The sequence below is a fragment of the Chiloscyllium punctatum genome, chromosome 9, assembly GCF_047496795.1.
Source record: "Chiloscyllium punctatum isolate Juve2018m chromosome 9, sChiPun1.3, whole genome shotgun sequence".
Classification (NCBI taxonomy): domain Eukaryota; kingdom Metazoa; phylum Chordata; class Chondrichthyes; order Orectolobiformes; family Hemiscylliidae; genus Chiloscyllium; species Chiloscyllium punctatum.
Window position 1 is genome coordinate 116840677 of NC_092747.1, and position 25738 is coordinate 116866414.

Consider the following 25738-nt stretch of genomic DNA (forward strand, 5'->3'; position numbering starts at 1 on the left):
AACTTAGAGAAATTATTACTCATGAGGGGAATCAGGCTAGGCACACGTCAAATTGCATTTTAAGGAACCTTGCCACTTTTAACTATTAGATGTCCAGCCGATTCAGGGGAATGTCTGTCTCCATGGTCCAGCTGATTTTGTTTATCTTTGAGAATGGTTAGCGTAGACATTAATGTTGCTGGTGCAGAGTGGTTCCCAAGGGGAGTACACTTCAGGAATTCACTGACCTTCAGACCTGAATTTCTAGTACACTCAGCACTGTGAGCACTTAATTTATAGAATCTGCTTCCTGTTGAAATGCTGAAATAGTCAGCAATATAGAATTGCAGTCCCCTCAATGTTCACAATGGCCTTTCTTTTACCAAATATCAATTCTAAGCTGCAGAATCGCTATTCATGATTCAGCAAGTTACTGTCCAAAGCTAATTAACGCCAGAATGTTGTGAATTCAGTAGAATTAGTTTTAAACATTTTTAGTTTTAATAGATTTTTAGCATGTTCATTATCAATGCATTAAATGAACATCAAAGTATTGCATCTGTCAAGGTGGATGATCATATAACAGTAGATCAGGAATACGGAAACTGATGTTAGCAGTTCACACAGGAGTCACCACATAATTTTTAAATTATTTCTCATTATACTGGCACTGTTGGCGATACTAGTGTTTATCCATTCTTAGATGACCTCTTTATCATAGAATCCCTACAGTGTGGAAGCAGGCCATTCAGCCCATTGAGTACACATTGAGCAATCTACCCAGATTCATGCCCTCTAACTTATCCCTGTAACCCTGCAATTCCCATGGATAATCCACCTAACCTGCACTTCCCTGGACACAATCCGCAACTTAGCATGGCCAATCCACCTAACCTGTAAATCTTTGGACTGGTGATGGCGGTCCTTCTTTATGAACTGCTCAGACTGTTTATACAACTGAATGGCCAGTTTGAGGTGCGTGTAAGAATTAGCTGTTTCCCAGTGGGCCTTGAGTTATATGTGGCCTCCCCAAAAGATACTGTCCAAACAGCTGGGGTTTAAAACAGTCTCGTGACTGCATTGTCTCTTTTGTGGACTTCATCTTTATGTGTTTAGGTTTAAGATCTCTGATTTGAGCTCAATCATTGCTGAATATGACTAATTCTCAAAATGGTGGCCAGGTCTGATTGTGGGATTTCTGGAAACTTTCAGCAGTGTGAGATAAGGGAGCTGACAGTGTACCTCCTCCCACTCAGTAGTCTTGTCCTTGCATGTCCACTGCCATCGCTGAATTTATCTCTCCAGTCCCTCTTGCCCTCGCTCCAGTCCCTGCAGTTTTTATGAAGTGATTCTGTAAATATAAATAGATAGGATTCACTGCCTGTCTGAAGAGGCATGAACCACTGAGCAGCCAGCTGTCTTCCTCAGGCTCCTATTACTGCTGTCACATTCACAACACAACTTCCTGGAGTGAATTCTGTGTGACAGGGAGCCAGAGATTATATTGAATGGGTGTTAATGGATAAATTTTACAATCAGCCCTCCAAACACAGGGCTTGAACTGAGAGGAGAACACACCCAAAAGTCACTTGCGGAACCCAGTGTGCCCTGATTCATAGTGTGCACGATCTTCCTTGCATTCATTGTTAAATACAGACAATTTTGGGTCTGAAGGAAGCATAATTGTTTTCACAATTAATCCAACCTTCAATATTCTACTAACATAATCTAACTGAGAAAGACACGAACCAAGTTACATGAACCATTTAAGTAATACAAAGAACTGTAGACGCTGGAAATCTGAAACAAAACTGGAAAGCACTGAAGAAATTGAGCGAGTCTGAGAGTATCTGTGGACAGGAAGACAGAGTAAATATCTCGAGCCCAATGACCCTTTGTCAGAATTGAAAGCAGCTGAAAAACAAAGGTGTTTATGCTGATTGGTTGGGGAAGAGGTGGGAGTGAATAGAATACATGGAAATGGTGCCAAGAGAGTGACAGAGAAAAAGGAGGGGCAAACAAAGAGATTGCTGATGGTAAGCCGAAAGGGAGGTAAGTGCTGTGTAGGGTGCTAATGAAGGAATGTTAATGGTTAAAAATGGGTTAGTGCTGCTGGAAGGAAGCCACACAAAACAGGATCTAGGGAAGAGTGGAAGAGGGTATTCACATTCTGAAATAGTTAAACTCAACATTGAGTTCAAAAGGTGCCGAGGCAGAAGACATGGTATAGTTCCTCCAGCTTGTGTTGAGTTTTGCCAAAGCACTGCAGCCAGCTTGGGACAGGAATGACTATGTGGGGATGTTAAGGCCTGGATTTATCTGCACTACATTCAGTCCAGTCTACTGCATTTGTTACTTAAAATGCAATCTCCTTTACACTGGGGAGGTGAAATGCAGACAGGGTTACCATTTTGCCAAACACCAGCACGCTGACCCATTAAAATGATCCGCAGCTTCCTATCGCTGACAATTCAACACACAATCAGAACAGCAGGTTCTGACAATACTGCCTCACCTAGCCACCGATGTGAGAGACTTTAACAGCCACCACACTGACTGGGGCTTACTCAATACAGACAGTGAAGATCAAAAGCTCCCAGTGTGGGCCTCCATGGATAACCTCATACTGATACCTGACTCCAAGCAATGGGGAATGTTCCATTCAGTCAGTTGGGGTCAGAAATATTCTCCTATTGTATCAATTCCCTTGAAGGTCAGGAACAAATTATGGCTGATGCTGGAATCCAGACTGAAAAAAAAAATGATGCTGGAAATCACAGTGGGTCAGGCAGCTCTGATGAAGAGTCATCTCGACGCGAAATGTCAGCTTGCAGTCTCTCCACGGATATTGCCTGACCCGCTGTGATCTCCAACATTTTCTGTCCTTTGAAGGTCCCCCTCCATCAACATAGCCCTTTATGACTTCCCATGTAGTCAACTGCTCATTCCCATTATTGATGATTGGGACCAGTGCCAGGATGATGTAATGAGAGTTCTGTGATACAGATTGACCAAAATGCAGTGAGACCTTGGAAAGTATCATTGTAATTATATCTAAGCATTATGCGTCTGAGGAAGAATTAAATATGTGTTTCTGTGGTGCCTTCCACAGAGCTGTTTACGTCATCCCTCCCAATGGCAATTGACCCATTTCCATCCTGTTCCTCAACAGTGAGAACGCAGCACTCCCAAAGGCAAGTGAATTGACTGGTGGCCCTATGATAGTAGACAACCACAGCATGTTACATGGAGGAGAGGAGAAAGAAGTAGGGCTCGATTTTACTCATTCCAGTCAGATTCACTGCCTCGGAGTAGTCCAACAATCACCTATATTTAATTCCACATTATTCACCTCTAACTAAGCATCTGCTCCATGTAACAAGGACATAGAGTCTTAGAGTTATTGAGGATTACAACACAGAAACAGACCCTTCAGTCCAACCAGTCCATGCTGAACATAATCACAAACTAAATTAATCCCAACAGCCTGCTCCTGGCCCATGTCCCTCCAAACTTTTCCTATTCATGTACTTATCTGTGTATCTTTTAAACATTGTAACTGTGCCCGCATTCGTCTGTAACAAACTGAAAGAAACAACACATTGAGCAACATGCAGAACATGATAATTCTGGTCCCTGCAAGCTCACAGAAGTGCAGAAAGCACGAAGGGGCCCTGAAATATGGCAAATCAGCAGGATATGACAACGTTGCACCGGAAACCCTGAAAAATCTACGCCAACACGTTCGTACCTGGGCGACTCAGTTTCACACACAATCATCAGCTCAAATTCACTCGCAGCAGTGTGAAATATGGCAAAATCATTTTCTAATAGAAAATCCCGAAAAAAAATCTCAGCCAGTTATCAGCCAATGTCAATACTTTTCCCTGTGTTTTGATGTCTTTGTATTTCCTATCGTGCAACACCTATCGCCAGCAGTATATGTCATCCTTAATATTGACCTAAACTGGGGAAAAAGGGGGAACAGCAGGTGTGATAAGTTCTGGCACTTATCATCAATATCAAAAATGATTTTTTAAAAAAGCCCTGAAGTTAGGCAATGATACAACCGGACCGCACAGCTGCCTCAGAAACACTGGCCTGTTCCTAAAGCTGTCCAACCTGGAACCGGACAGTTGTTGACTCACTCTTCACATTAGGGTGATTGACAGTTCAGACTGGGTAACCGCTTTGCACAACACCCATATTTTGTCCACAAAAAATGATTCCAAGCTTTCAGTCACCTGCCACTCCAAAAACACCGCCCTGTTCCCTGGCCAACATCTCTGTCTCGGGCTTGTTGCGGTGCTCCAGTGAAGCTCGGCACAAGCTGGAAGGACAGCACCTCATTTCCCACTTGGGGACCCTGCAGTCTGTGGGACATAGTATTTGAGTTCAATAATTTTAGATCTTGAGCACCTTCTCTCATGTCCTTACCCAAACCCCCACAACTAGGCCTCGTCAACACATTACCTGCTATTACAAAACAATCCATTGTCAGTGACATATGGTCCCCAGTAGCAGCTATTCATTTTCCCAGTCTGACCTTTACCCTTTCATTTGTCTACTGACCTGTTTCTCTCTCTGGGCTCCATCTCCACCTATCATTTACTCTTCCCCTCTTTCCCCACTCTATATTCAGCATATACCAATCTTTTCCTAGCTACAATCAGTTTTGAAGAAGGGTCACTGGACCAGAAATGTTAACCCTGTTTCTCGCTCCACAGGTGCTATCCAACCTGCTGAGTTTTTCCAGCAATTTCTGTTTATGTTTCTGATCTACAGCATCCACGTTTCTGTGTTTTTCTTTGAATTGACAGTCCCCCTTAGATAGGTTTATGGAAAGGCCTGACCAATGAACTGTCATTAGACTCACTGCATGCTGGTCTTAATGCTGTTCAACAAGTCAACAAATAATCTGCCAATGACAGCTCACAGGTTTATCAGTGTTGATGGAATCTATTTTACCACCCAGGCTCCACCCTTCAATACCCAAGATCCGTAACAAAGACATTACAAGGTTGATAGATGACTGTAGCACATAATGTCTCACAGTGATTCTCTCTAAAACCATTTCCAGTATAGTCCACCTCCACAATGACAGAGCCTAAAACGAACTGTGTATCCACACTGCTGGTCTGAGACGAGAGCATGATCCGAACCCAATGCATGTGGGAGTGCCACTAAGTAGACCTTGGCCCTTCCTGGAAGCAAACAGCAGCAAGGGTCAAACCCAGAAACAACTGTCCATCAAATTTTCTACATCTACTTGGGGAACTGCTGCCACAACACTCTGGACCTCAACACCTACCCCATCAAACCCCACTACAGAGGACTGCACATCTGTCAAGTAGAGGTGATCACATTCAGTCAACTGAATACAACAATGTGCACCATGACTGGAACCTCCCAGTTGTTTAACACTACACTCTTCGATACCACACTTCCTGTCCTCACAAACATCACTTCCCTACACATCCAGTGACTGGTGAAAGTTTCACCTTTGTTGAAACTCTTCATGTTGCACATGATTTACCATTCCATAATGACCTATTTAATCCACCTGCCTTTTATCTCAGTGCACCGAATGAAGCATCCTTCCTGAGGCAAGTTCCACCAGACCTCCTTTGGATCAAGAAAAGGGAAACAAATGAAGTCACTGACATATTTCTTGTGACAAAACTGTTGATTCCAGGTGCTAAAACACCACAGTGACAAGGGTCCTTGCTAAACAGACCAGGGTCCTGGAGTACTCAACCTCCACCTCAGGGGGCCTCAAGACAAACCCAGCATGCACTTGTGAAGAGACACAGCCAATGTTTCACATTGCCTGAGAGATATTCTTTATAGACTGCATGGTGAGTAATCTCCTTAAACTCAGCAAACGAGCAGATTATTGCTTGGTTCTCAAGATCTGTATAAGCTAGATAAGTAAACTAATTTATTTTGTTTAAAATAACCAGCTCATCTTCATTTTGGGAATGATTCTGTGTACCAAAGTTAAGATTGTTCCCCTTCCTGATAAATCTATTGACAACAATAAATGTATTTCTTGCCTCTGCTCATGTTACAGTTTTCACAATCTAAAGGTTGAATTTTATGTCATCTGTTAGAATGGGAAGTGTATGTCACCTGGTTACAGAAGTTTGGTTTCCTGATGGAAGATTGAGATGTGGAGATAAATTCAGTGTGTATTTCTAGCATGGCCTCACATTGTCCAATGACAAACTTCACCCAGAAACCCTGAGATGCTACACTTTACTTCTCTCCCTCCTTATTTCAACGTTCTCATCCTTATAACCTTAACACCTCACAAGTCAAATGGATAATATTCCAAAATTGAATGTTGGAACAATACTGCACTTAACTAGACTGTAAAATCTGAATTCAGACATGTGCTTCCCATTGTTCATTGTGCACTATCCCCAATACTCTTCTCTGAAGGGAAAAGTTCAACTTTTTTGAGTCCACTTTTACTATTTTCTTTATAAGAATTTTCATTGTCAGCTTCCCTTATTTTGGACTTTAAACATGTCTGAAAGCTTACAGTGTGCCAGCCAAACTAATTAACAAGGGCAAATAATTTGTTGGATATAAAAAAAACCTCGCAAACATCGTGTTGATCCACACATTAGGCACTTCCCATAGCCCCGGTAATCTGATTTAAATGGCTGCATTTGCATTAGCAATTCAGTTCACAGTGAGTTTCATGAGAAGACACACTCTAGCTGTGAATTCCTTCCATCTGATAGAGAATTCTGGCAGACAGCCACAACAGCTCATGTGTTCTTGGCACCAGCTTGTAAAGCTGGTACTGACAGCCTTAGACTATTCACTGGGTAGTTTTTTTTAACATTGAGGGTGGGGACACAGGAGTCACACTTACATTTTTATTGCGTCAGTGGCCCCTGAGACTCTGCACTGTCATTGCTGCACCTGAAAGTCTAATGCCCTCACTCTCTTCAATTTCACACACACACACACACACACACACACACACACACAGCTACCAGAATGCAGCAGCAGGAGGAGAAGGAGGAGATGGCATTTTCTTCAAAGGTCAGCTAATGTCAAGCAGGTATTGATTTCAATGCCATCACTAGGAGTGACCTGTCATCTCCTACTACTTTGCAACAACCTCAATTTACAAGCATGCAGAAATTACCAGCTGTCCCAATAAGGAGAAAGTAAGGACTGCAGATGCTGGATATCAGAATCAAAAAAATATGGAGCTGGAAAAGCACAGCCAGTCAGGCAGCATCCGAGAAACAGGAGGATCAAAGTTTCGAGCATAAGCCCTTTGTCAGGAATTCCTGAGGAAGAGCTTGTGCTCGAAACTTTGACTCTCCTGCTCCTCAGATGCTGCCTGACCAGCAGCGCTTTTCCAGCACCAGACGTTTTGACAGCTGCCTCAATAAGTCTGTCTCATTTTCCTGATGCTAGGAGCATCAGAGATGGACACTTCCTGTGCACACCACACTTGCCCCCTTTATAGCCAAATGATAGGGGACCAGAAAATATGGAAAAATGGGAAATATATGAATAAATAATTTCTATCCATCTCCATTGGGCAATCAAATCTCATCCAGGAGTTTGCATTGACCACTGTTTTACTAGTGCATGAACAGTTAATACCCCAATAATCATTTTAATATTGCTTCAGTCTCAGCTGAGAAGCAGTCGAACTCCTCCTGAAGGTATGCACAGAATACCCAATGCTGTAGCCAGCAGTCCATTTCAGAAGCTCACATGTCTCTGTTTTCCCACTGCTACCTTTGTATCGTTTAAATGGATATTTTTAATACAAAGGAGGATATTTGGATTGTTGTTATTTCTTGTGGTGTCATAATTACCTTTAAGCACAAGAGACGTACATTTCAACTTGCAATTGATGCTTTATTAAACAGGAAAGACTGTTCTTTTAAGTGACTAGCAAGGAGAATATTGTGGTTTTCTTGTGTCGCCAAACTTCTACATTGTAAAGAACACTGGCAGTCATTGCTATTATACACATGAATGATGAAGCTCCAGGTTACATACTGTAGGCGGTTCTTTAATCTCTGTTTCACAGCTGAGAGACTGAGGGGTTTTGTGGTCAGCATGTTTTTAAGAGGCAGTTACCTTGAAAATTAACAATGTGAAGACAGAAAAGAAAAAGGCTGGCCTGCCAGACAGTTAGACTGTGGTTTTCAAAGCACTACATTTACAATAGCTGACGATATTGGAGACTGACGAGGCCTTACAACATCATGACAACATCATGTTTGCACTAGAACTAGGTGTTCCTCTATGCAAGCTGCTCCAGTACAACAACCACACTGGTATCTGACCAACAATGTGGGTAATTGCTCAGGTATGTGCTGTGGCTAAATCCAAACCTGTCAATTTCCATCCGATTGGTCGACGTTCGATCATCGAGCGATTGAAAGAATTGTCAACAGAGCTATCAAGTGACACTTGCAAAGGTATAACTTGGCGACTCTGTTTGGCTTCTATCAGGCCCACTTAGCTCCTAAATTCCTCACAGCCTTGGTTCAAACATGATCAAAAAGAACTGAAGTTAAGAGGTGAAGAGGGAGTGATTGCTATGGACAACAGTGCAGCATTCAACCAATGTGGCATCAAGGAGTTCTAGTCAAAACTGAAATCAGTCGAAATCAGGGGAAAATTCTCTGTTGTCTAGTAAAAAGATAGATAGATTTGGTTGCTGAATGTCAATAGTGAACCTGATCATTGTGAGTTACTTTATAATTGCAGCACATTCAGTACTATTCATAACTGCTCAGGTTTAGTGTCAGAGAGCTGCACAGCACTGAAACTGACCCTTTGGTCCAACTCGACCATGCCAATCAGATATCCTAACCTAATCTAGCCCCATTTGTCAGCACTTGGCCCACATCCCTCTAAACTCTTCTTATTCATACACCCATCTGGATGCCTTTTAAATGGTGTAATTGTGCCACCCTGCACCTTTTCCTCTGGCAGTTCAATCCATGCACACACCACCCCCTGCATGAAAACATTGCCCCTTAGGTCCCTTTTAAATCTTGGCCCCTCTCCCCTTAAACCTAGGCCTTCTAGTTCTGGACTCCCCTGCCAGAGGGAAAAGATCTTATCTATTCACCCTATCCATGCCCCTCATGAACTTTATAAACCCCAAAACATCATCCCGCAGACTCCCAAACTCCAGGGAAAATTGTTCCAACCTATTCAGCCTCTCTCTACAGCTCAAATCCTCCAACCCTGGCAACATCCTTTTAAATCTTTTCTGAACCATTTTAAGTTTAACAACATTGACCCAGTCTGTGCAGATATGTAACAAGACCAGAACAACATCCAAACTTAGGTAGGTTAATGTTAGGTAATATGCCATGGAGGTGCCAGACAATAATCATCTCGAACATGAGAGGATTTAACCATCGAGCCTTGACATTCAATGGTATTATCTGGCTGGAATGCTTATTTTCATTGTCCTGGGGGACATTATTGACAAAAAACTCAACTGAATCAGCAACGTAAGTGTCCCTACAAAAAACAGGAAGGACGCTAGGATTTCTAAAGCAGATTCACCTCCTGTTTCCCCAAAGCCTATCCACCATCTACGAGGCACAAGTCAGGCCTGTGATGGAACACTGTCCACTTGCCTGGGTGAGTGAAATTCCAGCAACTCTTGGAGTAATTAAATGTGCACTAAATGCTGGCATATTCCACAAATGAATAAAAATGAACAAATGAATACAAAGTTTACATTTTATTAAACTGCAGAGCTAAACGAGTTCTGCTTTTGTTGCAAAAAATTCACACAAATAATTTGATGTCGTTGAAAGATGTTGAACACTCAGCATTAAAGCAATGTAAAATGTCTTAGTTTAAATGCCTATAGTGCTGTCATTTTCAGTCTTTAATGCAGGTAAAAATTTATAATCAATTCCCCGTGTTTTACAGTTTTATCCTTATTCATGGTCCATGAATTGCAGTTCCACCTTCCTATGCATTGTAAAATATATATGATTGCATTATAATAGCATCAAAAACATTAACTCGTTTCAAGAATACTCAGCTGAGAGCTCCTACAAGCACCTTGTACTGTGTGTAGAATGATAATATATTTTTTTGCATATATGTAATGACGAATGAAAGTCATCGCTGAAGCAAAAAAGAAGACTTGGTGCGAGTCTGCTGCATATGGAAGTGCTGACATCAGAAAACTAACTCCACTAACAGCCAGAGTCACGATCAATGTTTTATTAATGCATGAGCAGATGAATAGAGATTATGAAAATGAGACGATCAGAAGAAATTAATCATCAGTAAACACTGCTGACGGGGATATTTGAGATTACTTTGTTTTGAGGAAACTGGTCAAAAAAAAATTCAAGTTATTTAACAGATCTTATTGGTATATACATAAATAGGTAAAATATTTCAGAGAGCTTGCTGATTCCTTCCATAAAGTTGCTCTAAAGGTTATTTCACCCTCAATTTAGAGATGTCATTATTGATAGACATAGTGCCCTGGACTTATGCTGAGTCTCAGAGTTTCCCCAGTCCTTTAAAATGTGGAGGTAGGACCTATACCCAAAAGTACCCGCTTTGACAAAGGGTCAGTTGGATTCAAAACGTCAGCTCTTTTGTCTCCTTTCAGATGCTGCCAGACCTGCTGAGATTTTCCAGCATTTTGTTTTTTGGTTCCAAAAGTACTGCCTTTATATCCAACATCATATTTTTACCAACAGTGGAAAAGGGCTAAGTAGGATTCATACTGGAAAGAAACCCAAATTCAGTAGGTGCCATTTGAACTCAGTGCTTTGTTTAAACAAACAAACGTTGGTTACCTCTACCTCTTCATGGTCCCCCTCCACCTTGCTCTTCCCCTTCTCCACCTCCTGCTTTTGAGCTGTTCACCACATTGCTGGTGGCAAGGTCAGGTTATGAACATTACAACACAGCATACTGGGACATGGTTCACCAAACATAGCAGGCTGGGGTCCTCAAGAATGGTCCAGACAGTGGATCTATTTCTTCAGCACTTGGGAAGGTCAACTCGGTGATGTTTGACATGGCAGCATCTTGTTACATATAACCAAAGATCTTCATTCGTAAACAATTCTTGTAAATATTTTCTGCATCCTCTGATTCCTTCACATCTTTCGAAAATTAAAATCCACAATGGAACATGATATCTCAGTTCAGGTTAAAACAGTGTTTACACAAGTTCATTATAACCTGCCTTTTTTTTCACTCTTTGATCCTATTTATAAAGCCCAGGATTTCCTGTCATTTTAGCTTTTTTTCTTAAATAGAAACAGAAAGTGCTGGAAAAACTCAGTAAGTCTGGAACCATCTGTGGAGAGAGAAACAGAGTTAACACTTCAAGTTCAATATGATTCCTCTTTGTAACTACTTTCTCAACCTATCAACCTTCAATGATCTGGGTCTCTGCTCTTGCATCCTACTTAAGAATTACCCACTTTTGTATACATTGCCTCTCCTCATTTTCCTTACTAATATTTCTGTGTACTAAACTCCATCTTGTATTTGGGTCAAGAGTGTAGTGCTGGAAAAGCACAGCAGGTCAGGCAGCATCCAAAGAGCAGGAAAATCAACATTTTGGGCAAAAGCCCTTCATCCTTGTATGCTGCCTGACCTACTGTGCTTTTCCAACACTACACTCTCGACTCTGATCTCCAGCATCTGCAATCCTCACTTTCTCCATCTGGTATTTGTCCACACATTCCACCAAACTGTCTACACCTTCAATGTTTTTTGTGCTACAATCCTTACAGTTCACAATGCCTCCATGTTTTGTGCCATCTACAAAAGCTGGAGTCATGCCTTACAGACTCAGTTAGGTTATATCACATTAACTGACCCATTATAACATGGGCTTCACCTTTTCTACCAAGCTTATTATGTAGCACTTCATTCAAATCCCTTGTATGCAACATCAACCACCATCCCTTCATCAGCACCTTCTGCTACCCTTTCAAAAAGGAGAAGAGCAGGTGAAGTGAGGGTCTCAGTACAGGAAGTCAGCATTCCTACGTGCGGTAGATGAGTTGACAATCCTGAGGCATTCAATTAGAAACAGATCTATATTAAGTGCAACTGATTAGAATTGATTCTTCCTCTCCTAAAGAGAAAGGAGCCAGCCATTTGGTGTGTTTCTGTTAAGTAGGTCAGGCATTTCCTATTCTTAAATTTTAACAGCATGCAAATTGGTGACAAAACTAATAAAATATACAAAAGACAACAGAAGAAAACGAATAATGCAGTTAAAGGATTAGAACTCATTAGAACAGTGATGAATCAAGTCTGTAATGTGGAAGTTCCTCAATACCATTTTTATCCAGGGCAGAAACTTCTCCATGGTTTGAATTTGAGCAGCTTCATCTTTGAGCTTATGAGCTGTAGGTTGGGCTACAGACACTGCAATGCATCAGGGGCTCGGGGAAAGAGGGATGGTAGGGAAAGCTACCTAGTCTCTTGTACCAGGAGGCAGTCATACCACTCAGGAGATTTGGTCAGGGACAGGTAGATATATCTGAGAGTTACTCATGCCCGAAACGTCGATTCTCCTGCTCCTTGGATGCTGCCTGACCTGCTGTGCATTTCCAGCAACACATTTTCAGCTCAATATCTGAGAGTTAGGCAGGTAAGTGACCCAGAGCATAGAATTGGAAGAGTGTTGGTTTCTGCAATTATTCAATCGTAGTAGGGTTCTCTTAACCTCGATGGATGAGAGTGCGGGGCTGCACAGTTGATGTACAAACTAATCATGTCACCATAGTACATTCAAGTGGAGAGAGCAATGAGGTTCTTTCCATTCATGGTAATAGCAGTGTTAGATAAACTCACTTTATTCCCACATAAATTGACAAATAGTAAGGTCTTCATTTTCAGAAAGAGGCAGAAATACAGCAGCAGGACTCCACAGCAAACCATAGCATCGACATGTGGTTCTGCTACACCCTGAGATATTCAGCTATTTAGCTACATCCTTGAAACTTGATCCCCCTTTGGCTACATGGGAAAGGGAGGTTGTTGCATGAAATACAATTATTTTATCACAGCTTGAGTATAGAAAAAGGCGGGATAGTGTTGGAGACAAGCATGAAACAGCTCAAGTGGAAGTCTTAGAGCCAGGCTTTGACATCTTCTGCAAATGAGTCACGAAATGCATTCCTTCGAGATATTAGTAGATTTTTCAAAGTCTGTGTTATGTACTCACCAACATGAGAAGCAGAACAATGTCAGGATTGTCACAAGCACATGCTACATGTAATGCGGTCCATAAATCCTCATCCTGTCGATTGACATTCACACCCCTTTCAATTAGAATCTCAGCAGCAAAGATGTTGTCATATCGCGCACACTGTTTGAAAGGAGAATGCACCTTGTTAGCAATCTTAATACCGATCAGCTTTACAATTCTTTTTGCTTTGTTGCCAGTCAAACATATTTAAAGGAAAAATAAGCGTATTCACTCATGGTGTTGCTGCTTTTAAAAAAACTTTCATGTGACGTGGGAATTGCCAAGGCATTTGTTCCTCAACTTTGAATTGTCATTGAGAAAGTAGTAGAGGGTTTCCTTGAAATGCAGCATTATGTCTAGTATAGATATAACTGTAATGTTGTTTGGAAAGGAGGTGAGATGAAGCCGTGGTTTAGGTCAAGGGAGTAAGTCAGGGCTCAATAACCAGATCTCCAGAGCTGTAGGGGACACCGCTGTGCTCAGGTCATGGGCAAACCAAGAACAATATTGCATCCTGTAATTGCTGTCAATGGTCCAGGGTGAAGGAACCATTTTGAACCAAATAGAAGTACTATTGTGCAAGGTGGGTATTTTGTGACAACATAAAGGAATGCAGAAAATGTAAGCATGAGTGATTTAGGCATAACTGTGAAACATTTTAAATTCTACAATGCATTGCAACAATTCAGCTGATTTTGCTGAAGTTATGCTGATGTTTTCTAAAGGAATCAAATGGGAGTTTGACCCTCAAAATCACTTTCATTTTAAATTTTGTACATTTCTTAGTTTGCACAGATATAACAGTCAAAATAAGGTGGGAGAACTTGTACCAAAACTGCCCCGTAAGGGCAATTTTGGACAAAAGTTCAAGGATATCGAACATAAATCACATGCATCTATGTTCATTGGTATGCTGTGGTTTTATCAATTTCCTTGCCCAATCTGCAAAATCTCTTAGGTGCATAAAATGTATTATTATAGTTCTGACCTTTATAGCAATTGCTTTTAAATCAAGAAAATATATATCCTCCCTAAAACCTACAATATATTTCCTGTATCTTATGTTGTGATCCAAGCTTTTTAAAAACTGGCTAGGCCATCATTAATTGACCATCTTTAGTTACCTTTTGCAAGGTGGTGGTAGGCTGTCTTCTTGAATTACTGCAGTCCATGTGCTGTGGGAAGGCCCACAATGCCATTAGGAAGGTAGTTCCAGTATTTTTACCCAGTGACAGTGAAGGAATGGCGATATATTTCAAAGCCATTGTAAGTGTCTCAGAGGAGCATTTGCAGATGGTGGTGTTCCCATGTATCTGCTGCCCTTGTCTTTATAGCTGCTGGTTTTTGTGTGTCTGAAAACTTTTGTCTAAGGAACCTTGGTGAATTTTACATACTGCTGCTACTGAGCATTGATAGTGCAGGGAATGATTGTTTGTGTTAATGATATTTCTGGACAAGTCAAATCCCAGATTGAGATCTTGCTTGACAGGACATATTTAATAAGTCCTGGTTTTAATAAGATGGTCTTTCATTGAAACAATAGGCAATACTGCAGATTCTAGTTTTACAAAATAAACTTTAGTTTTATTGTTAAAGAAATGAAGATAGAATAAACAAAATCATTTACATTAAAGTGACAAATATAAAGATTTGGAAGCACACAATGAAATACAATCCCATAATTAGAATGATACTTCTTGAGAGTACTCACACTGGATAGATCTACCCTTTCTTTCACACCTGAAGGGCTTAATTTAACTTGGCTTCAAGTCCACATTGAGAATCCGATGGTCTCTTCCTGGAGCATTTATAAAACCGAGGTTAGACTTTCTCAGCTTCAAATAACCTTTCAAGGTTTCAACTATACACTTTTGGGCTGAAACTTTTAACCTAAGTTCCCTACACTGAGGTAACTTCTTCCTTAAAAATCCTAAAACCATTTCCCTTACCTAAAAACAACTATTTTATGCATCCAACTTTATCCAAGACTTCTGAAAACTGCCTCAAACTGAAACGAAAATGCTTTAAGTTCCCCAAACTGGAAAATAAATTCCAGAATGTTGAATCTGAAAGCTTAATGAATGCTCAAAATTCAAACATCCAAAGGAAACTATATGAATATATATGAATCATCTACCTATCCTCACACTTTGTACGAATCTTTATTTAACCAGAATCATATGTACTAATGATGGAACCGACACTGCACATTTCCTAAAATGTTCACAGACAATGATTAAACAGCTTCAAACTCTCAAATTTAGAACACAAGAATATATGGTGTAAATTTCGCTATTTATGCAAGGTATGAACTTTTGTATTGATTTCTAATTGTTTTTCCTGCTCCTTTACATTTAGAGTAAGTTTTTGCTTAACTTGTCAATCGTCATTTCGAAAAATTTGAGCCTAAATTTCTTATTATTGGGAGATGTATTTCTCCAGGCTTGCTAAGTTATTTTTTGTGGAAGGTTAATCAAAGTTTCAGTCAGTCAGGAATGCAAATAAAATGCTACATGTTTGAATGTAATCTGCCGTTGCTTATCTGTAGTTCTTGTGTAATTACACTACTATACAAGAACTGGAGTAAGTTACTTATCCAAAACTCACTCTGCCACACCATTAATCCTCAGAGTCAAAGCTCATCTGTACTTCTATTTCTCTTGATACACACATCAAACAAAACCTACCAATCTCAAGGACAGACAATTTCACATTACTATGAACTCTTTCTAAAAATAAAACTTCCTCATTTCTCTTGAAAGTGGCCAAGCTGAAATTCTAACTGTATATCCTATTGTTCTGTACTCTCCCACACAGAGAAAATAACTTCTCTGGGATAAATATTCAGTCTGGGGTTGGAACCCCAACAGTATTTCCAGGTCTCAACCTTCACTACATCAGTGGTAATGACGCAACATAATCTTCAAAGCTGCAGCCACTATTTGGCTTGGAGGTGAGTTTGCTGATCAATTTCAGGTGAGGTGCACTGGCAGGAGGCAAAAAAGTAGTAACGATTGGATTTGGTTGTGTTTCATTGTTGGTTGGTTGATCATGTGCATATGTAGACTACATTTGGTGCTGTGAGAATGAGTCATGACTGTGTGTATAATTAAGTATAAAGGAAACAAAGTTCAGGCTACAGTTCCATTTAAGCCTTTGTCATAAATATCCCGATGTGTCACCTTTGCATATCTCAGAAGCATAAAACACAACAGGCTCGCCTGTGCAAAAGGATAGAGCAGGGAGTAGGGAATTTCAGAGGTTGAGTCGATTGCCAACATGAACTGGACTCACAGTTCTCTGATGCTCACCCTGAGACCCAGAACAAGGCTGTGATAGACAGCAGAGTTGTACTCTTACCCCCATCTGGAAGGAGACTTCCTCTAAGCCAGTTAAGCACTCATGCCTAGAGGTATCGTGGAAAATGAAGTCTCACATTCCTTTCAAATGTTCAAAGAACTCTCTCTCTGAGCAAAACTGACTTTCTCTGTTCCAACAATATGCATTTGCATGAACAACTGAGTTTCACTAATAATTTTTATGCATTATTTCCACACAGTCATGAGCACTAACATATCCCCACTGTGTCTGTGATGATGAAGCTTTAATTTATGACAGCCTCTTCATCTTTCCCACACTGGCCATTTGAAAATTAGTATCCTTTGCTACTTATTCACCTATAGGGCTCTACAATAAACTTAAGAAGTAGTTGGCCTGAGTTATATGGATTTCCCGTTCCTTATGCTGCCTTTTCTTTGAAAATCTAAACAGGTCACTGAGGCCTTACGAGCTGATGATGCCTTCCGAAAACACAAATTTCTGGGTCCACCCCCACCTGAACAAGTTCCTTCAGAGGATTGAAAGTTTTTTCAATGTGGTTAACTGTTTGAATACTCAACAAAGGTTTATACTCAGGGGAACATAAGAGAGGTATATGCAACCACTCATAATTTAAATGGCACTGCATTTAATCAAGGTCAAAGTAGCTTTCCCAATGTCTAGTGCCCAAAACTAAATGCATTTCTCCTGAAATGTTCTAATTAAGGTTCTGCTCAAATAAAATGGAAGCTCCTTCGTTTTCCCATCCCTTAGAGTTAAAAGCCAACATTTAATTAGTCTTTTTGATTTTCATTTGTCCCTCTCCATTAAATTTTTTAACAATTTGCTGGTCTCGTCTCTTTTGAACTCTTATTATGAACTCAGATTATGTCTCTTTCTCATTGGCATGTACTTTTGCATAATATTCATTCCAGTAGGCGTATTTGCATTTTGTACATGTCTGTTAATTTACAGTGGCTTACATGCATGACACAAGTTCATGTGCAGAATGTTTTAGAGTTGCTTGGCAGTAGAGATATTGTTAGCAGTTTACCCTGAACATTATGGGCCTCTTGTGAAAATGTGAATTCTCACTTTTCATTACCTTAATACTTTAGGTTGTTTGTGGGATCAATAGGTGATAAGATAAATGATTATCTGTTTTCCAACATAGATCCTTTGTGAAACAGGTTAGTTAAAGAAAAAATTAGCCACCCATGTCTTACGGATCTGGGGCAAGTTTCTTTGGTCATTGTCCCTTTAAATAAAGCAATTAAGTGGAACACAATCATGGCAATGGAATGATTTGGATGCCTTGAAAGGATTTAAGTGTATGGCCCAGATATCCCGATTATAGATGGAACATATTCAATTAGTGGAAATTCCCTTTAAAATTACCCACTTACCTCTCAGCAAATACCAAGAATCAGAGTCTGACCCGTCTGAAAGGTATCCATTGGTGGAAACCAGGGAGAAATCAGCTCAGTGCAAGAGAAGTATTGCAGATTGAGACACAACTTTTCTTTTTGCAATGACATTTGCTGTTATGTTTCAGCAGTCAAAGGTCCCAAAGACATTTTGACAGTGACTGAGGAAAAGTAATCATGTGAAGAAAGTGAGGGGGTAGAGTGCTGGCTGGGTGAAGTGGGTGGTTTGCCAGCTAGGTAGAGTGTCAGGCAGATGTTTAGAGTAAATTTATTGGTTAGGTTGTGTCAGATGGTGGGGGCAGAGGAAGGCGTGGCTGATCAGATCAGGTTGAGTCAGACTGGCCCAGGGAGGGTGGAGAGCTGTGGGATATAGCAGGGTTGGGCTGGGTCAGTGTTGCATAGAGTCTGAGGGTGTTTAGTCCTGTCGGGTTGGGTCTGGTCTGGTCAGGCCAGGCCAGGCCAGGCCAGAGGAGTTAGCTCCAGCATGGTTGAGTTGAATCCAGCAGAAATCAGATCTGGCAGAAAGTAGGCATCAGATTGGGCAGTTTTGGGCCCAATAGCTAAGGAATGATGTGTTGGCATTGGAAGAAGTCCAAAAGAAGTTTATAAGACTGATCCCCGGAGTGAAGGGCTTGACATATGAGGAGTGGCTGAGGACACTGGATCTGCAATGGGGTTTAATGAATAAGGGGGAATCTGATTGAAACTTACAGAATTCTGAGAGGCCTGGACAGATTGGATGTGGAGAAGATATTTCCCCTTGAGCAGGAGGGACGAGGACCCAAAGGCACAGCCTGAGAGTGAAGGGACAACCCTTTGGAACAGAGATGAGGATGAATTTCTTCAGCAAGAGGACAGTGAATCTGTGAACTCATTGTTGCAAAAGGCTGTGATGGCCAAGTCATTGAGTTTATTTAAGACAGAGATAGATAGGTTCTTGATTAGTAATGCAATCAAGGAAGAAGGCAGAAGAATGGGGTTGAGAAACACATCAGCCATGAATGAATGGTGGAGCAGACTCGATTGGTTGAATGTCCTAATTCTGTACCTATGTCTTATTGGCTTATGGGTGAAAGTGATTGGGGGGGGGAAGAAAGTTTGGACCTGGATGGCAGATATGGTTCAAATCAGCTGGGCAATTGGTGAGTGGGGTAGGGGTGATACTTGTGTCCCCCAGAGCTGAGTTGGTGTAGTTTGGGGTGAGGGATTTGGTACAACATGATTGAGTGAGGGGATCGGATGTCTCTTCAGGGTATGAAGGGTGTAGTGTGCGTTTTTTTTTTGAGGGGGGTTGGCAACAGGACAAGTCAGTGGTGACTTGAGGGCTCACTCAATAGTTACCCAACATATATAGTTGGTTTTTACTCCCCTAATGTTTCTCGGACAATTATGAAGCTGAAATGAGTTAGAATCCTCCAAATTTAAGGAACTTTTCCAGAGGGCTCCAGATGTAGAGGAATTACCTGTCAGAAATTTCAATTCCTGGGCAATTCCCTCAGAATGTCATACATCGAGAATTCTGCATGATCCAAAAACTCACTGGATAATGGAATATTTGGGCGCAAAACCTTATCGTTTCATATATATTTGAATGCATGTCTTTTGACATATTGCAGTCAGTATCAACATGCATGGATTATTGGGGTCAAAAATAGAATTGGTGTGATGTTTTGATTAAAACCAGTGTTTGCTATATTCATGTGGGAGTCATGAAATGAGGTGGGATGTCGTGTTGAGGTTGTACAGGACATTGGTGAGGCCTCTTCTGGAGTACTGTGTGCATTTCTGGTTGCCCTGCCGTAGGAAGGACATTATTAAGTTGGAGAGCATTCAGAAAAGACTTGCAGGATGCTGCTGGGAATGGATAATTTGAGTTATAAAAATAGGCTGGGACTATTTTCACTGGAGCATAGGAGGTTCAGTGGGTGACCTTGTAGAGGTTTATAAAATCATGAGGGGCATAGAGAAAAAGAAGAGGGTGGGGGAATTCAGGTGACATGTTTTTAAGGTGAGCAGCGAAAGGTTTGACAAAGGACTTGGACAGGTACATGGATGGAATAGTATGGTGTTGGAAAAGCACAGGAGGTCAGGCAGCATCTGATGAGCAGGGGAGTCGAAGTTTCGGGCATAAGCTCTTCATCAGGAATGAATTGCTTATGCTCGAAACGTCAAGTCTCCTGTTCCTTGGATGCTGCCTGACCAGCTGTGCTTTTCCAGGACCACGATTTTTGACTCTGATCTCCAAGCATCTGCAGTCCTCACATCCTCCCATGGATGGAATGGATATGGCGAGATATGGACCAAACACAGTTAAATGGGACTAGATTAATTGTGAAAACTGGGCGGCATGGGCAGGTTGGGCCGAAGGGCCTGTTTCCATGGTGTAAATCTCTGACTGTATGACATAAAAGGCAACCTATTTTTTAACACACAGACTGTTTCGTGTGTGAAATGAACTGCCAGAAGAAGTGATGGACGCAGGCAAAGTTGCAACATTTAAAAGACATTTGGATAGATACATAAATAGGAAAGGTTTAGTGCGATATGGGCTAAATACAGGCAATTGGGACTAGTGTAGTTTGGGAATATGGTTGGCTTGGACTGAAAGGTCTGTGTCACGCTGCATGACGCTATGACTCATTGTACCAGAGTACTTATTACAAATTGTAAGCCCAATAGTAAATTATCATATAATCACAAATTAGAATCATTTGGCACAATTTGCTTGAGTACATACTTTACATGACCTCCGGAAAGAAAGTGATCTATTTATGCTGTTATTGCAACTGATATTGATGTGTTTGGATGTTTCAAATAACAGAAATGAATAGAACGGAATAGAATGAAGACAGTCAGCAACTTACTCAAATCAAGATGGACAGATAAACTTGGATTAGCCTAGAATTTGTATCTTCAATAACATTGTGACAGAAAATGTATCAGTGTTAAGGAGATGCAAGTTATTAAAGGGACTGATCAGAAACTAGCACGAAATGACAGGAGGACGGGGCACGAGTTTGATACAAAAGTAGTAACAATAAGAGGAATATGCCTGTGGTGAAATGTAAAGGAAAAGGTCAGGAAGAGTGTAAGTGGCAAGCTGAAATAAGTGTATCAACCACATACAGACAGAAATTAGTATGAAATGGCAACATCTAGAAAAGAAAAGACAAGGGTCTAATAATAAAAAGGTCCAGGATCTTGGGATTAGTGTTTGAAATGATATTTCCATACCTCTTTCATAATTGCAGTGTCATTTTAAATTAATAGTATTTGGAAGCCTAGGGAGTTTTTCATGTTCCATCTGTTTCTAATGTCAACCTGACAGCTGTTACTGTTGGCAAGAAAATATTCCCGGCAGTGTTACGAAAAAAAATCTTCTGAAAATAAACCATTCATTTAATCTCCAATTGTGCGATAGGGGCGTGATATAAGATTGGTGCAAAAATGTTCCATCTCATGAAGCTAAACATTAGTGATAGATGAGACATTTTATCTTTCAGTTTCTTACGAGGAATGCATAAAGTCAAAATCAATTATCCATTAGAACAAGCATCTCATGATCTGTCTCGTGGTATTTCCTTGTGGATTGAACCCCATTTCTTTCTCAGTTGAAATATTAGCTCTGGATCTTTATCCTAAGTTCTATAATATGAGCTTGCTGCATCTACCTTGGTGGTGGGGTGCACTCTCCAAAATGGCAGGATATTTGTTCTGTGAGAGAAGCAGATACCGTGTGGAGTCGCGTCCACAGCCCACAGATCAGAGGCACACATAAGGGTTGCAAGTGGCAAGAAGGCTACTTAAAGAGGCCAGTATCAGTTTCTGGGAAGGTACATGATATTTTATTATTTAGAAACCTGAAATCTAAGATGAACAGAACCAATAGTAGTTTTAGTTTTGAATTATATTTCTGTATTTTGTTAAAATGGAGAACCAGCATTTAGTTTCATGTTTGAGTTTGATGAGTTATACAGTATATAGTCTGATAATTTGTTAACATGCATTTAAATGAGGCTTTAAAAAAAAAGTCTCTTGAAGTGAATAGTTCAGTGCTTGAGAAAACATGGACGGAAACAGAAAAAAAAATGGGCTTCTACCTAGCAACAAGGTGTCCTATAACACAGCAAGGTAGAGACAGAAACAGGTCCAGTAGGCTGATGGTAGAGTGTTGGAACTCTCTTTCACAGACAGCAGTGGCTGCTTGATCAGGTGTTAATTTTAAATCTGAGATGGATAAATCTTTGTGATGCAAAGGTATTAAGGGATATGGGGTAAAGGTACATGATCTCATTGAATGGCGGAATAGGCTTGAATGGGTGAATGGCCTGCTCCCGTTCCTATGAGTGTGCAGGTTTCTTTCAGAAAGAAGTAGGTCACTCCAAGACAAAAGGTTTACATCAGCTGCAGTAGTTTAGCAATATCCAAAAGTGTTCAGGCAGCAGCCTTCAAGGCTTAAAAATTACAAGCGAAAATCTCCTAGAACAGAAGATGTCAGAGAGGAAGACCTCTACAAGGTTGTTGAATGCAGGAGTTCAAGATACGTGTGTTAAGGAGTAAGTTAGCCATGTTACTAGTTCATATAGGGGTCTCAGAAAGCGACGTTAAATAAAAAGATAGCACCGAGTGAATGCAGACGTTTGTGGCAAAGGAACCACCATAGTATGCTCATTGAACAAAAAAACCTGAAAGTAGAAACAAAATACCATTTACTAAATATCCATCAGCTTAATGTTGAGAGTAAAATGATTGAATCTTTATTTCTGATTCTTGAAATAAAACAATTCTAACTAATCCTTGTACAGTGTAATATAGTTAGTGTTGTTTTCCCTTTTTGTATAATAAACTGATGTTCTTCTGTTTAAGATATATTGGCACCTTCTTGTTCTGATTATGTGACTGACAGCCACCACAAACAAATTGCAAAAATAAAATATACAATTTATCAAGTCAGGTTTTGTCCTGAAATCTGACTTATCCAGAATTAGCGTCAGCTGGAACAATAAAAATTGTTCTTTCTGAATGTGTAAAAAGCTTCCCACTCCACTTGTTTGGCTGAATTATGAACACGTTCTCCTTGGCTATGAAGTCCTCAAGGCTTGAACCCAGAGGCACTGAATGGAGAATTCACCACAAAGGTTTACAGGAAAGCCACACACACAGAACCAAGTCCTGAACTACGAAAGCAACCACCCCAACACACACAAAAGAAGTTGCATCAAGACACTGTTCAAAAGGGCCACAACACACTGCAGTTCACCAGAACTGCAAAAAGAGGAAGAAGAATACCTCTACAATGTATTCGCCAGAAATGGATACCCCCGCAATTTCATCAACAGATGCCTAAGGGAAAGACAACAGAATGAGGACATACCACAACCCAAAGGACTAGCCACATTACATTTCATCAAGAACTTTTCTGAACTGACAGCCAGACTACTACGACCACTAGGACTCATAACAGCACACAAACCAACAGCCACTCTCAGACAATAACTCACCAGAACAAAGGACCCAATAACCAGCATGCGCAAAACCAATGTAGCGTACAAAATCCCATGCAAGGACTGCACAAAACACTACATAGGACAAACAGGAAGACAGCTAACAATCCGTATCTATGAACACCAACTAGCCATGAAACGACACAACCAGCTATCCTTAGTCGCCACACACGCAGATGACAAGCGACATGAGTTCGACTGGGACAACACTACAATTATAGGACAAGCCAAACAGAGAACAGCCAGGGAATTCCTAGAGGCATGGCACTCAACCACAGATTCTATCAACAAACACATCGACCTGGACCCAATATACCAACCACTGCAGCGGACAGCTGGAACTGACAACCAGAAGCGGTAGAAACAAACCACTATAAATGCTGGAGGAACGAACACAGAAGTGCTTCACAGGAGGCTCCCAAGCACTGAGGATGTCACCTAGACAGGGGATGAAACGTCTGCAACACAAATTCCCAGCTCGGCGAACAGAACCACAACAACGGGCACCCGAGTTACAAATCTTCTCCCAAACTTTGACTACCTTGAATTCCAGCATCTGCAGCTTTTTTTTTGCCTCCAGACAAATGTAAAGAGGCAGAGAAATTCAGTGAAGGAATTCCAGAGCTTAGAGCATAGATAGCCGAAGGAATGGTATAGGGATGAAAATTAGGGATACGCAAGATTGAGGAAATGCAGAGATTTTGCAAGTTTGTGACAAATGAGAAGAATGCAGAAATGAGAAGAGACAAGGCTATGAAGATATTTGAAAACAAGGCTTCAAAACATTAACATTTCTTAAAAGAACAGCATGTTGCAAGATTTTATGCCATTTATAGTCGCCTAATCTGTTCCATTATCCAATCTACTCACTGGGTTGACTGCCAAAATTCTCTCCATCCTGCAGGCTCCCTGCCTTCAGTCCTGATGAAGGGCTTTTGCCCAAAATGTCAATTTTTCTACTCCTCGGATGATGCCTGATCTGCTGTGCTTTTCCAGCACCGCTCTAATCTAGACTCTGATTTCCAGCATCTGCAGTCCTCACTTCTGCCAAAGTTATCTATTTTAACATAGTTAACTTATATAGCAAGTGGACTACATTATCCATTACCTATTTGATACACAGCTCTAAAAGTAGATTAATCTTTTCATACAGGTTTTAAATTCATAGAGTCCTGCAGTCCTTCGGCCCAAACTGGTCCATGCCGACCAATATGTCCATCCACTCTAACCCCATATCCTTCCAATCCTTTCCTATCCCTGTATTTGCCCAAATGTCTTTTAAATGTCGATAATGTACCCAAGTGAACCACTTCCACTGGCAGCTCATTCCATATGCGTGCCACCTTTCTGTAAAAAAAGTTGCCCCTCAAATTCCCTTTTATTCTTTTCCTCTAACCTTAAACTAATTTCATCCTATCCATGCCTCTCATGATCTTATACACCTAAAAGCAATTCCCGCTCCCCCCTCCCCTGCCCCCCACTCTCCTATACTCTGAAGAAAAAAGTCCTAGTTTGTCCAACCTCTCACTGTAACTCAGACCATTGAGTCCTGGCAACATCCTTGTAAATTTCTTCTGCACTCTTTCCAGTTTAATAAGATCCTTCCAATAACAAGGTGACCAAAACTGAATGTTATACTCTAAATGCGGTCTCAGCTACATCATGCATAACTGCAGCATAACTTCCCAACTTCTATACTCAATGCCCTGACTGATGAAGGCCAGTGTGCCAAAGTCATTTTCACTGCCTTGCTGACCTGCGACTCCACTTTCAGAGAACTGTGAACCTGAACTCCAAGATCCATCTGTTCCATGACACTCCTGAAGGCCCTACCGTTCACCATGAAACTATTACCTTGATTTGACTTTCCAAAATGCAAGACCTCACACTTATCTATATTAAATTCCATTTGCCATTTCTCAGCCCACTTCCCCAGCTGATCAAGGTCCTGTGTAATTTCTGATAACCTCACTGTCCATGATACGTCCTATTTTATAGTCATCAGTAAACTTACTAATCATGACTTAAATATTCTCTTTCAAATCATTGATATAGATAGCAAATACTAATGGTCCCAGACGCGAGCCCTGAGGCACACCACTAGTCACAGGCCTCCAGTCCGACAAGCATCCTTCCACTGTTACCCTCTGCTTCCTACCATCAAGCCAGTTGCGTATCCAATTTTCCATTCCCCCTGGATTCCATGTGATCTAACCTCCCAGAGCAGCCTACCATGTGGAACCTTATCAAAGGCC

General features: G+C 40.9%; 1 protein-coding gene across 6 annotated transcripts in view; it reads right to left on the minus strand.

Annotated features, from left to right (window-relative positions):
* myo16 (myosin XVI) overlaps positions 1 to 25738 on the minus strand; it is a 390437-nt gene that overhangs the window by 279220 nt on the left and 85479 nt on the right. For all 6 annotated transcript variants that reach the window (XM_072578153.1, XM_072578149.1, XM_072578148.1 and 3 more), the window contains one exon: positions 13211 to 13354. In XM_072578153.1, coding sequence (XP_072434254.1) covers positions 13211 to 13354 — 144 coding nt within the window. The remainder of the gene's footprint in view (positions 1 to 13210; positions 13355 to 25738) is intronic.